This window comes from Stegastes partitus, unplaced genomic scaffold (genome assembly GCF_000690725.1).
Source record: "Stegastes partitus isolate 25-593 unplaced genomic scaffold, Stegastes_partitus-1.0.2 Scaffold998, whole genome shotgun sequence".
Taxonomy (NCBI): domain Eukaryota; kingdom Metazoa; phylum Chordata; class Actinopteri; family Pomacentridae; genus Stegastes; species Stegastes partitus.
This window is the reverse complement of record NW_007578729.1, coordinates 190724-205014: the sequence shown is the minus strand read 5'-3', so window position 1 is coordinate 205014 and position 14291 is coordinate 190724. Positions and strand designations below refer to the sequence as shown.

Here is a 14291-nt window from a genome sequence, read left to right as displayed (position 1 = left end):
TTTTCACGTTGTTGGCCTCGGTGGAAGCAGGTCTAGCAGTTGTGGGAGTTGCGAGACTTGGTAAATGTCGTGTTTCTTTTGTTTGATTTTTTTTGTTATTTGTGTTTCGGAAATTTTGGAATCAGCGTGTTCAGCATTTTTTCCGTTTTTTCCGGTGTTTTCCTGTTTTTGGAGAAGATGTGACTCTAAATTCTGCAGATGTTTTACAAATTGCATATTCTTGTATTTGCTTCCTATTTGCTCTGTGCAAAGACAGCCTGTGCTTTCAACAAAAAAGTCTCTGAAATGTTTTTATATCACTGTTGGTTGCAGCTGAATCATTATTGGCTTCACTGTTGCGTCAATGAGCACAGATTTTGTTTATTTTTTTTACAGAATCAGTTTAGCGCAAAATCTTTATTTTTTTGTGTTTTTAAGTGATATGTGTAGAATAAATAGATTTTGATAAATAAATCAAATATCAGGATTTTAAGCTGAGATTGGGTTAATTATCCGAATAGATGTCACATATTATTATTATTATTTTTTTAAAGATGCCTTTTAAACCCACCAATTTAAACCCACAATACTGACAGTGAAATATAATAATATTCAAAACTAATACACAATGTTTTAAGCAGACTGTGCAATCAGTGACAATAACCTCATGACACCTATTCAGAAAACAACACTTTGTTAATGGATCAATGCATCAGAATTACAGTACAGGTCATCAGAACAAATACAAAATGCTCTTTCAGTAGCAAATACTACAGCTTTTTCTTTTAATGTTGGTACCGTTGCTGTACTTGATGTTATTTTCGCGCTCATCTGACCAGGTGGCTCCTGTGACGCTGTGACTGGAGGGTCAGTTTCCTGCACCAGGACTCCTGCTGGGAGGTGAGGAAATACATTATGAGTCAGAGCTGCTACAGAACATTAAAACCAGGTGAGCACTGACCTAAAACAACACAAATTAAATCTGATTCCTGTTTACTACCCCGAGCCTCGTGCTATTGCAAAAGTTGAAACGTTTTTCCATTTGTCAATCAAATCCAGATTCCATTCAAGCACGGGGCAGGGGGAAACGTCCCCTTAATATCCAGCACGCATGCAATTGTCCTCCCAATGAAAACACAAGAATCAGAGGACTTTTATGTGAAAGAAAACACTGCAACTTTCCTCATAGATTCAAGAATGCAGATACATGCAAAGGAAACACAAATTGGTGCTTAGAAATTAACCAGAATGCAGGAGAGGAGGTGCAAAATTTTGTAGAGAAAGACTCCCAAACACCCAACGCTTAATGCCGCAACAAATCTGCACCCATGCATTTATCAGCAACACTTTAATCAAATGGTTTTTGCAGGCTACATGTGCACATGTTATAATTGGCAGTTCTATAAATCAGTTGGAAGGTGCAGATTTTAGTGCGATCTTTCTGTCGCTGCTTGTTTATTGTTTTTATGAGCAACTTCAGAATACAGACTTTTGATCAGGAAGATATGATTGAACACGTCAGGATGGCATTGAAATGAGAGAAAAGTACATTTATTTTGGTTCGTTTTGAAACTCTGGTGTCAGATTTCTGTGACGTTAACAACCACAAAACAACCAGGTTTCATGTGCATTAATACTACATTCTAGTGCTTTTTGGAGCTTTCATACAGATATTTTATAATTGTGTGGGGATATATATTCTATTCTATGCTTGGTCCTGTATGTCCATTCTCTGCAGCTGAAATGACTCACAGACCAGCCCAGTCTGCATTAGAACAAGGTTCTGCAGTGATGGTCAATTTGATTTCCCCCGCCTCCACATAATGCCGCTTCCTGCTTAAGAACTCACCACACTGGATGGAGAATAAAGCATTTAAGACTGTCGGGGAAGGAATAAGGAGATCATTGTAAACTGGAGGTAACAACACATCAATTATCAGCATGACATTAGAGCATTCAGCGTCGGTGGGCGGGCAGGTTAATGAAGGCAATGGGATTAATACCCAGGCAGGGGGGCAGCCTCGGGGACAGGAGCAGAGATGCTGCATCATTAGAGCCCCTTCTTACCCCCCCGGGGCAGTACACAGGGAGCGAGAGTTTCACTTTGTGCCTCGGTGAGGGGCAAATTGTGTCAGAGAGAGCACTGTGCCACATACATGCTCATGGGAGTAGATTAGAATGATATTTTGAACCACGCATTTCACTTTTCACAGCGTATTTGTGCATTTATTTAGAAAACTGATGCTTTATGAGCTTGTAGTTCAAGTTTTATTTTCCCTCTTCCCCTCAGAAAATAATCGTCTGTATTCCACGCCGAGGCCGGGGCTACAGTTACACTCCATCTTGATTGAACATAAACAGGGATGTTTGAAATCACTGCGTTGGACTGTGACTGGCCTCCACTTCATCTGTGTGTTTATGCTTCCTGTGAGGGGCCCTCTATTTATGGACAACTGAAGAGCACAAATAATCATCCCCCTCAAGTGAAAAATCTGCTTTTATTATCTGCTAAGGTTTTTGCAGTGCCTTTGTGTACGCTCACGCTGCCTTCTGATTGCCTGTTTATTATTACAGCGTTTTCTGCTCAGCCAATGAGGGGGGTGGTGGGGAGGAATCGGGGCCAATTCCTAAAGGTGCCAAGCCCTTTTCCCAGCCTTTTCCTGTCTGTGACATCATTGTGTATAACCCTGAAACACACTGATCCGTGTCTTGTCTGCAGCCTGGGTGGCACACATCACACGCAAACCGAGGTTAAACACAAGGTGCACTCGTTTTGGAGCGTGCACTTTGCATCAAAGGACGTTTTCTGAATCAGATCGCACGCCAGAATCGTCATTCCTCAGCAAACCAGAGCGTCTTAAGCTGTGATAAATCTCTGACCTGCTGTGGTTTCATAATTTCTGATGAAATCTCTAATTTGCTCAAACCCTCGTGCGTCTCCACAAGCAGTCGGCGAGTTTTAAAGCAGCAATTTAACATTTTCTCCAGCATTTTCTTTTGCTTTGTCTGATTTTCAAGAAATAACGTTTGATGCAGATCTTTTACCACAATGATCAGACAGACTTTCCCCTAAAAGCTGTACACAGCCGTAGGGGTTTAACATTAAACTCTTTCAAGCTAAAAGAAAGTTTCAACAGTTTTCTTTTGCCAGTTTTCTGCAAGTTCACATTAATTCTTAAATGCAAAAAAAAAATGTGTGATCCAAACACGTTTTCCTTTTGGAAGACAAGAGATAAATACTCCTTGTGCAAAAGAATAAGCAGCAATCAACAGCTCAACAAATACATTCATGTCAATAATTCAGCCAAATTAAATGGAATCCAAACACACCATCATCCCCTTGCTGCTTTGTTCCCCAACGCTCACATAAATCATGTCAGTCCGCCGCAGGTGTCCGTCTGCATTATTTAACCTTCAAATGCTGCTGAACCTGCACAGGAATGTCTTTTTGGTCTCAGCATACTGTATATTGCTCTGCCAGGTTAGAGACACAGCATCAGTGTCTGTCTTGGATCAAACTGATTTATGGAGCCTTCCAGGAAAAAATACTGAGAGCGAGGCCTCCGTGTATTACCGCAGTGATATTGATCGGTTTGTTATCAGGCGACACTTCTCTGGAAGAAAAAGCAGAATATTAAGCGTGCGATCTGTTTAAGATACGATGGAGGGGGAAAAAAAAACCTATGAAAGGTTGCAATGTGAGCTTCAAATGAGCTCCAAATCAATTTAACTCCACATATATGATCACATAATATGAACAGGCAGTGTGTTCTTATACATAAGGCAGAACTCAGTGTGCAGTGAATTTACTGAAACACACACATAAAGTGAAATAAAACTGTCTACGGTTGCATTAGTTTGATTTAAGGGTAGATTCTCGTGCTGAGCTAAGTGCACTTTTAACTAAAAAAAAAAAAAAAGGATTTAAACAATCTGATGACAAATAAATTAAGATGATCCCACAATATATCATGAATCTATTGAATTAGTTGTGTTTGTATTTCAGCTTTAATATTAAACCTAGTTGTGCAAACTGTTATTTTTCTCTACAACCTGCAGTAAAAATGATGGAAATCGGAGATTTTACATTTTATTTGTTGACATAAAATGAAATCTACTTCCATGCTGGCACACAGGTAGCTGCTGACTGTCTGCAGTGGTGAAGGTCAGTGGATCCAGCAGGAGTTTTCTTTTTTTGTATGTTATATTTCCAAACAAATATTTCCTCATCACAATGGTACTTTATTTATTTCTTTTGCTGCAATTTCTTTCTCATCCCAAGAAGGCCAAGAAGTCAGTCCTGCTCTAACACAGTCAGCCACACACTAATACCAGAGTTTCCATTTTTCACTAAAGATTCACATTTTCCGTCTTTACAACAGCTTTTTATCGGTCACACATAAAATAAAAAAGATTTCACTCTACACAAAGTCGATGGAGCACAAAATCGTTGCTTTCAACTTGATTTAAGTCTCTCTCTCTTTTTTTTCTTTTTGTGAACTGTACATACTTTTCACATGTGCATTACATAAAAAGGCCTCTCAACAAAGAGTTGCATTATAGATGCTAATGCATTCAATAATCAGCAGAGTCCAGATGCAGCTGATATGTGCTGCAGCAGTCTGGTTCTGTTTAGCTTCTCCTCTGTTTCCTTTTGCCTCAAGTGCAGTTCTGGACTCTGATCCAGTCTCTCCTGGGTTCAGTATTCACTATTTGAGACACTGTTGTGAAGTGTGTATGATTTTGTGTGAGTGTGTGTGAAAAAGATCGGCACCAACTAATCAAACATTATCAGAGTTTGAAAAAATAAAAGAAGACATTTTCAGATTCTCTAAATTTAAAATGTAGACTTTCACCTTGAGGTCTGCACCTGCCTCTTTGTGTTGGGGGAACAAATCCACATATTTATGCTACAAATTAAAACACAGAATATCTTTAGCATTTATATATTGTTAAAGTTTTTCTAAAAAGGTTTTACATAAGACATTTACAGTTTTTTTTTAAAATCTTGTTTTGGTGAACTGCATTTACAAAAAACTACAAACACAAGAATTCTGAATAAAAAACTAATTAAACAATAAATTGTATGATTTTTTTGCAATTAAATTTGTTTAAAAAATTGATACATCAGGCGTCAACTAGGAAACAGAAATAGAAAAGAAAAACAGGATTTATTTTTTGTGAGGTGCACCCATGTTTATAGTCATAATAATGACAACAATAATAACAATAGTAATAATAGTAGGAGAAGTAGGAAAAATAATAACAGAGTTTGATGTTTACTACATCAACGTTAACAATGACTCAGCATTATTATTATTATTATTATCATTGTTTTTATTTGTAAATGCTGCTTAATTTTAAAAAAGAAAAGAAAAAAGGGACAATGTGAGATCGACAGCAAACTAAAAAGTGGGTTCCACATTTAAATGAGTGTGCATGCAGTCCTGCAGCAGCCTCAGTCTGGCCTTCATGCATTTCTGTTTTCCAACCGACTGCATGATAAATCCTCGCTCCTCAGGTACTTCCCTCCCTCCAGCCTCCTCCTTCCCTCCCTCCAACCAAACACACTCTTCAAAGTGAACTCTGCCTGCTTTAAGGCCCGAAGCTTTCGAAAAAAACATCCTGAAATTTCATCTCACAGCCAAATAACCAGGAAAAAAAAAGAGAAGCTCTTACACAATCCACAAACACACCGCAGCTCCTTCCTCCCTCCAGCCTACCTTTTTGTTTCCGTCGGTCCCATCCACGTTATTCCCTGCAGAGCCGCTCTCCTCTTTTTTTTTTTTTGGAAACAGATTAAATCCACTTTAATTAGTGGCTGATCTGGACGCGGGGCTGCTCGGACCGCGCTGCTGCTGCTGCTGCTGCTGCTCTCTGCGCAGCGACGCTCTGCTCGTGGAGCCTCTGCTCAGTCTGAACATCTGCTCATTTCACGTGACGTTTTTTTTTTTTCCTTTTTTTTCTTCTTAAAAATACTAACATCTGTTCTAAATAGGTTTCATTCTGTGCCTCTGCATCGTGTCAATTGCCAACTTCTCTCTTCTGGAAAAAAGGGGAGAGGAAACTTATTTAAGGCATTGCATAAGGGCTGAATTTGGATTTTTTTTTTTTTTTAAAGAAATAAAACAACAAAAAAACAACAACACCCCTGAAGTTGATATTTATTACAGCACATCCTGCTTATTTATTTAGTATTGAGTGAAACTTTTTAAACTTTTTTAGGGATGAGACTGTTTGTTGGTGCTTGTGAGCCATTTGAACCCCCACCTTCTGTTAAGCTGTGCCTGAGAATAGCCTCCATGTACAGCCTGTATACCTTCTCGGCCTCCTTGAATTTCATAGACATCTGGGAATTCCATACATGCCTCGCAAGCCAATTACACACCTTCAAACGAGCTCGCACTTTGATTTTTTTTTTTTTTTTTTTGGACAGCGAGGAACACTTTTTCCCAGATCAATGAGATCAATCACAGCAGAATGAGAGATTTATTTAGGGACAATTTGTTGGGCTGCAAAAAAATCCCACTGTTGCTAATAATCCTAATTATAATTCGATTATATTTAATTTTTCATAACATCTATTGTTATGCTGCTGCAAAGAAGAAGAAGAAAACCCAGATAGTTGGATTTCTGCAGACATGACCCCACTTCAACTTATTTACTCTCAATGTTAAGTTTCAAGCACAGGCCTTCATCCAACTCCAAACAAACCCAGCAGAAAAAGAAAGTGAGGGAGACACTTGCTTGAGTTTTTTTTTTCTCATTAAAATTGCAATTTTATTTTATAGAGTGAGATTATTATTAGTTTTTTGCAGCAACAAAACTTTTCTCACATTTAAACTATGTGGCAACACTTCTAGAAAAAATAGCTATAAATACCCTTAAAACATTTTTTTTTCTTCTTTCTTTTTTTTGGGATGTGCAACAATATATATATATATATATATTTTAAATGCTGCATGTTTTTCTTTTTATTCGAGCCAGAAATAACTCCCATGTGTTCTCCCTGGTGGCTGCAAGCTTTTGACATTAACTCTGATGTATGCAAGTGCAAGCACAGTCCACGTGATGCAAGCAGGAATTTATTTCAAATATATATATATATGTATTCCCCTACCAGCATTTTGGTTTAAATTTAGTCCACATTCGCTTTGAATAGAATAGAGTAGAATAGAAAAATACTTTATTAATCCCAGTCTGGGAAATTACTAAATTACTTGGATAAAAAGAAGAAAAAAAAAGAAACTTAAAGTCCTTTCATCGTCTTTTTGTTTAATGCAAAAAGAAGAAAAATTACAAACATTTACAAAACGATAATAAAAAATAGGAATGTATTTCAGACACAGGATCTATTCCTCAATGTTCCACCAAATAAATAAATAAATGTCATTCTTTTGCACAGGTTAGAGCCACAAAGTCAGTCTATAATGTGAGCTACACCACCAGTTGACAGTCTCACACCAGAAACCAAAAAAAATACTGAGACTCCAAATAATGCACTTTGACCTCCACAGAAATAAGTCCAAAGGCATGCATTTCCTTATTTAAAAAAACAACAACATGAAAACAAATGATAAATTCAACATTCGTCGTCAACAACATGAAAACTCATCAGAATGGAGTGTATTTATGGAGCTAAACACACGGGCCTCTAAAAAAAAAAAAAAAAAGAAAAAGCGAGAGATCCCCAGAGCTTCTTTGGTTTCCCATGTATCCAGCATTGGACTCCAGATTTGTCCCTTCAGAAAAAAAAAAAGAAAAAGCTTCAGCAGTCACCTGGAGAGGTCAGATCATTTGTACGCAAAACAAGGCTGTGCTCAGATCTTTGCTTTTTTGGACTCTTTGGTTGCTTTACAGCCATGAAAATAGATGCGTAATTTCCCCCTCTCTGTTTAAAGCCTTGCAGTTTGAGGGGAAAAAAAACAACCATTTTGGGGTTGAATAATTTCTCCAGATGCTAGTGAGATGTTGACATGGACCAAGCGCCCTCCATCCTCCACACAGAGAAGGCGTAGCTCAGCCTCTCGTGCGCCACATAACTACAACTTGACATTTTGGAGTCCAGCTCGTCGCTCTGCAGCACCTGGCAGAGGAAGTCGATGTATCTGGCCGCGAGTTTTAGGGTCTGTATTTTGCTGAGCTTGTCCGAGGGCAAAGTGGGGATAATTTTACGCAAAGCCGCGAACGCCTCGTTCAGACTCTGGGTCCTCTGGCGCTCCCGGACGTTGGCCATGACGCGCTGCGACTGGAGCTCCTCGAAAGACTGCGGGCTGCTGCTGCTGGACTTCTTCCCTCTTTTCCCAGGGGTCGGGCTATCTGAGTCCTCCCCGTTCTTCCTGCTCGGTCTCCTCTTCCTCCCACATCTCTTCGGCTGTCTGTCCAGCTCCCCCTCGCTGTTGCTCAGGCTGTCCGCAGGAGAGACTGGGGAGCTGCCCGATTCTTCCCCCAAGTTTTCCTCAGACATCTCCACCTGGGTCGACGGCGGCCAGAATCAGTCCTCCCCCGGCACAAAAAAATAAATAAAAACAGTGATTCCCCTCTCATGAAGTTAGTCCACCTGTGGATCTGTCGGGCTTTGGAGACACCAGAGAATCCATAGATGGGATCCTGGGAGGACAAGACTTTTTCTGTTACTTGAGAAACTTTAGCAGTTCTTATAGGCTGCATGGCGTAAACTTTTTGGGGAGCGACGGGATTGGCCGAGAAGACGAATTACGTCATGCAAAAGGGGGCGGGACTTGAGGGGAGCTATCAGAGAAGCTGCTCCACTCTAAAAAGTAAATCACAGGACCTGTTGGCAGAACTTAATTAAATGCACTTTTGCATGATAAAACTATAATTCATCAACTTAGACAAACATTTTAAGTTGCAGACATAGTTTGGATAAATTCTCTTGACAGAAGTCAATAGTGTGTGTGTGTGATTTAAAGGGACATTTCTGTTATTCCACAGAAGTCAAGTTGTCCTAAATTAATAAATTGGCTTGAAAACTTTTTTTTTTTTAATCCATCTTGAGTTAAACATTTCAAGTCCTTACAAACGTTGAAACTTGTGTTCACGCTACAGATTAATAATGTAAAATACTATTGCTAGTAGAAGAAAACTAACTATTTTAATTAGATTGCTCACAAAGACTGAAGCAAACTTGTTTTTACAAAGTTTAAAAATCTCACTAAACACGATTATGCTATTAATACAAAAATAAACTACATGTTATTCAACATTATGACTTTATTTTGGTTTGCATTAGACTAAAGATATCCCAATATTCATTTAAGAGTTAAAATAAATGAGGAAAAGTAAATTGTCTCATTGTGCTCAAGCCACAAAAAAGGGCTAAGGAAGGGAATCATGTTTAAATAACAGAAAATATAATTAAAATCAACACATCATAACTAGCCGATTAAGTTTTTCCTGCACATCTGACCACATTGCTTTTCCTGTCACACATGATTATTGTTGAATCATCCGTTGATTATTTTCTCAATTAACAGATTAGTTGTTTTAGCAGAACATTGTGATTTTCTCTCAAAATAAAGTTTATGTCTTCAAATGTTTGTTTTTGTCCACAACCCAAAGATATCCTTGTTTTTCTGTCATAGAAGTTAAAATAAACCCCAAAATATTCAAGTTTAAGAAGCCAGACTCAGATATTTTAGACTTATTCTTGTGAAAAAAGCCGATTAAAACCTAATTAAATAGTTGTCAAAGAATGTATAAGTTGACAACTAATCGATTAATCATTGCAGCTCTTCCCTTGATCCAGCCTTCATCCAAACAAAACATATCACTTAAAAACCAACTGTTGTGCCAACTTAGCACCTCTCTGCAGACTAACCCACGTGCGTTTAGTATTTATGTTTCTTATCTAACCTATTTTTTTTTAATCAATTAGTTGTTTGGGCTGTGAAATATTAGTGAAATTAAGAAAAATATCAATCAGTGATCCTCAAAGCCCAAGACAGCATCCTCGAATGTGTTGTTTTGTCAATAACCCAAAGATATTCAGCTTTGGTAGAGCATTAATGAAACCAGAACATTTACGAAGCTGGAACCAAAGAAGAGGCCGAAAGAGTCAAACCAAATAAGCATTAATCAGAACAGTTGTCGATGAACCCACATAAAGCAGATCCTCTCACATCGCTGCTGCTCTAATCTCCAATAATTGTAGGGTTTACACCTCTTTTTTAAAGTCAGCTGTTCTACCACCTTGGCACGTGACTGCAGATTTAACCCACATGGATTCTGGATTTATGTTTCCATCTTTACCCAAAGTGAGATCAAAAGACTTTCATATATGCAGCTTATGATCCCACTCTTACATTTTTGACATGAAGCCAGAGCTGCCTAACTTTTATGTGAAGGACTGCCGCGTGTTTTAATTATATCCCCCACAAGAGGGCATGTGTTTTTTTGGTATGCTATAATATACCACAAAATGTATGTAAAACCGGTTTAAAATAAATCCCTTTGTTCATCCATGAAACAATAAAGGACGGGATTTACACCCTGTTGTTTCCAGTCGCACATGAGAAGAGTGCCGCTCTGTGTGTCGCGCTCTCTGGTATTTACTGGGCTGCTGATACAATATCCATCTTGTTTAGTGGAGGATTACTTTGTTTAGGTTGAGAAGACTGTGGTCCACAGGAGCAGCATCTGGTTCAGGAAGCAGGGGGCGGTGGGGGGCAGTCGGGGTCGGAGGTCACAACACCGGCGAACATCCATTTACATCTTCGCGGAGGCCTGAGAGTGAAGCATTGTTCTAAGGGAAACACAGGCTTGTTTAAGTGTGATGTGCTGGTTCTCCTTGAGTTGAGCGTTTTTACATTTTAATTAAAGAAATGATCAGTATATTGTACAGACCTGAAAAAACACATGATTATTCATTTATATCACTCTGCTACAGAGTAAATGTGAAATTTCACATAGAGCAGCTCAAGCCTCTCCAAGGTGAGCGTACCTGTCGGGTGGAGGACCTCTCCATGGTGCTGATCTCGGCACACTCTGCTCTGCTGTCACAGGTAACAGGTAAAGCCCCAAACACCTTGTCTGAATCTTTTTTTTTTTTTTTTACCCCGAATTCGTGCCTTTATCTAAGAAATCTCAATAGATTTTTTATTTCCTGTTTACTCCCAACAGTTTAGAATAGAATAGAATGCCTTTATTGTCACTATACACATGTACAATGAGATTAAGAGCAGCTCTTTCAGTGCAACATAGAATAAAGAACAAAATAAAGAGCAAAAAATACAAAAATAGAAGAGATTTAAATATAAAATAAGATAAGTTATATATACAGTATAAGTTATATGTACAGTATGAATTTAGAAAAATATTGCACAGCATGGTCAGTGGTGATATTGCACATTTAAATAGAGTTTATAGTAGGTGGTTGTGAGGTAGATTGGGGGGGTGGGGGTGGGGGGGTGGACTGTGATGTCAGTGTGTGAGTTCAGAGTGGTGATGGCTTTTGGGAAGAAGCTGTTTGATGAGATGCTTCTTTAAAAATAAAATGCAATTAATGCAACAAATGAGCAGAGTTTTAAGCTTGCACAAGTGTTTTGTGGGTAGCCTCAATAGTGATAATATTGACTAAGGTGCTGTAAAAATGTAGAAAATCAAGTTTTAGCCATGATAATATGTTGTTGTTTTTTTTTATCATGCCAGAAGACATATCATGGGTGAAATAAACAGTCAACACCATGGCGGAGCATTTCCACCAACTGCAGCGTATTATTGATGGTCTGAAAAACAAAGATTCAGATTTCAGGAATTTCACGTGTAAAAACCTGAGGAATCAATCCTGGTAACTTGCAGGGTGAAGCTTTCTGTATCGTTACTTCTCTTCAGAATTGGTTTCCGGATCGAAGATGTATGTCTGAATTAGTCCAATGTTGTGTAGTGTAGAGCAGTTTCAAGGCAAATTTACACTTTCTTCACCCACGTGTCCAAAAAGGTCCATAGAGCGACGCATTAAGCAAATTTTGTCATCTACTCAAGGCCATGAGAGTGTACAAGCAAGTGTGCCGACGATGCATGCCAGGTAAACAAACGTAGTCAAACAAATGCTTGTGACTATATGTGGAGATTCTCTGTCATCCACACCTTTATCATTCACCCCTAGAAGAGCTGTAATAGAAGTAGTGGCTGCAGGACTTTGAAGGTGCTTCAGTTTGTACATGCTTTCCACTGACGGAGCCTAATTACAGTAGTAAGCTCTGAATTCTAAAGAGATCCTGACACAGTGCTAAAGTCCAATCTGCTGCTCAGAAATATCCACAGAAGCTCTTCGGGTTTGTCTCTAACGGGCCACAAGACTGTTTTCGTAGAATACTGATGCTGACCTTTCATGATTTAAAGAGAATCTTGTGTGTGCCTGCTTTCAAAGTCTGCATCGGTCTACATTCAGGGATGTGGAAACCGTGAACTGAACTTCACAGCATTTAACCAGAGTCACAGGTGAGCTGGTGTGCTCAGCTGCAGTGAGTAGGGAGGGTCTAGCGGTGATAGAGGTAAGACTTCGTCGATCAGCAAATTCTTGAAGGAGTGTAGCGTTGTATCTGAGCCACTTTAATGTATTAAGGAATTATTAAGGAAGTATCAAACTTTGATAAACAAATGATGCAACTTTTGGGGTTTAATTAACGATCAGAGAGGGACTTTAATTCTAGATCATATTTTTCTGGGGTTTTTCAGTTGGGTACAACTTGAGTCTTCTACTCCACCACTATAATTTCAAAATTATGTTGCACTGCCGGTTGAGTTGAGTTGGCGTACTATTGTTCAGGGGCTGAAATCCCCGACGGAGCGGTCGTGAGTTCGAGTCCCGCTCATGACTCTTTGCTGCAAGTCTTTGCCCCATTCTTCTCCCCGACTTTCCTGTCTCTCTCTTCACTGTACTATCAAATAAAGGCAAAAAAGGCCAAAAATAAAAAATAGAAATAATCGTGTTACACTGTTGTAGATGAAACAGCATCAAGGTGAAGTGGTTGTACTTTTATTTAAATAATAACTAAATAATTCCACTACTGTGCCAGGCGACAGGCAGGTGACAGGCAACAAAATGACCTTTTTGGCTTCTTTTTTCTGGTCTTGGTATTATTTTCTTGATTATTTATGATTCCACTTTATTAAACATATCAGCTGAGCTTTTGATTCTACACTACGGTGTTATAGATTTGCTTAAAAGCCGTCGTCACTGCAGTCCAGCTTGTGCCTTGCATCTTGTAATTATACCGGGTATAACGGTATCATTCCACATTTTAAAAACCAATAAAGCATAAAGAAGCATGAGCCTCCAGTCTACATTGACATTATTTGCAGGTTTCTCTGCAGAGTTCAGCTCTTTGCTGCTGAAGTAACTCTGAGAAAACACAGCTGCTTCTCAGGAATATGATGTCATCACAAGACAACTCCTCCAGTGTTGATCTTTAATAAAGACCAAAAAAAAACCTTCATCAGTCAGTTAGAGGCTGTCGGGCCATGACAATTACGAGTACATGAAGAGGAGATAAGCGGCACTGACTGTTTATTTCGATGTGATTGCTTCTACGCTGCCCGGAGCAGCAGCAGCAGCAGCAGCAAATAACACATGAAGTCTTTGTCCTTATCAATGAGCACCGAGCGGGTGTTATGATAAAGTCAAATGTATATTCCTGACTCATGCAACCTGACACACCAGTCATGAGTGACCCCGGAGCGTCATTAACCAACCCTTCCCCGAGGTCACATCAAGGCAGACACAACTCAGGCTCTCACTCACTGAGTCAGAGCCAGATCCACAGAGACCTGTCTATTTTCTCTGCTCGGGCCTTGGAAGGCAGAGTTTCTCTATCAGCCTTCTCATATCTATTGAAATAACAAACCACAGTCCTCCACATGTACGAGTCTCCCACAATTGACAGTGATATTCATGTTCACTCCATTAAAGTTAAACCGCAGCGAGCGCAGCGCCGGCTCGCCAAGATGGATCGACTGCACGGGATGAGAAAAGACAGAGGTGCGTTCTTCAAAGAGCGCCTCCAGATAGCCTCTAATCAACCCGAGAGACTAACGAGGTCAAGCAGCACGGTTGGATGACAGCATTTTTCCTCAGCAAATAGTCTGAAAACGTCCCAGAAACCCGGCCTTCGGTATCAGAGGCTTTTTTTTCTGATAGCAGAGGTCCGGTGGTGGTGAGAGAGGATTTGGGGTGTTGAATTGGGAGGAGATGATGAAAACAGCCCTTTATAAGCTGTCTGGGCACATAGGAGCCAGGACTCCTGAAGTTAGCTGTAAAAGAAAGCCTTTGAAAGCCGAGTGCTTTGATG

General features: G+C 39.5%; 1 protein-coding gene and 1 long non-coding RNA gene across 2 annotated transcripts; both read right to left on the bottom strand.

Moving 5' to 3' along the window:
- Positions 1 to 762: 762 nt before the first annotated feature.
- Positions 763 to 5866, bottom strand: LOC103366956 (uncharacterized). The gene is made up of 2 exons (XR_520696.1): positions 5703 to 5866; positions 763 to 872 (listed from the first exon to the last, which is right to left on the bottom strand). It is a non-coding gene; the product is annotated as an uncharacterized LOC103366956 (long non-coding RNA).
- Positions 5867 to 7234: 1368 nt separating this feature from the next.
- Positions 7235 to 8588, bottom strand: twist1b (twist family bHLH transcription factor 1b). Its single transcript, XM_008294827.1, has one exon. It carries the CDS (start codon positions 8444 to 8446, stop codon positions 7940 to 7942), a length of 507 nt encoding a protein of 168 aa, XP_008293049.1. The 5' UTR covers positions 8447 to 8588; the 3' UTR covers positions 7235 to 7939.
- Positions 8589 to 14291: the final 5703 nt, after the last annotated feature.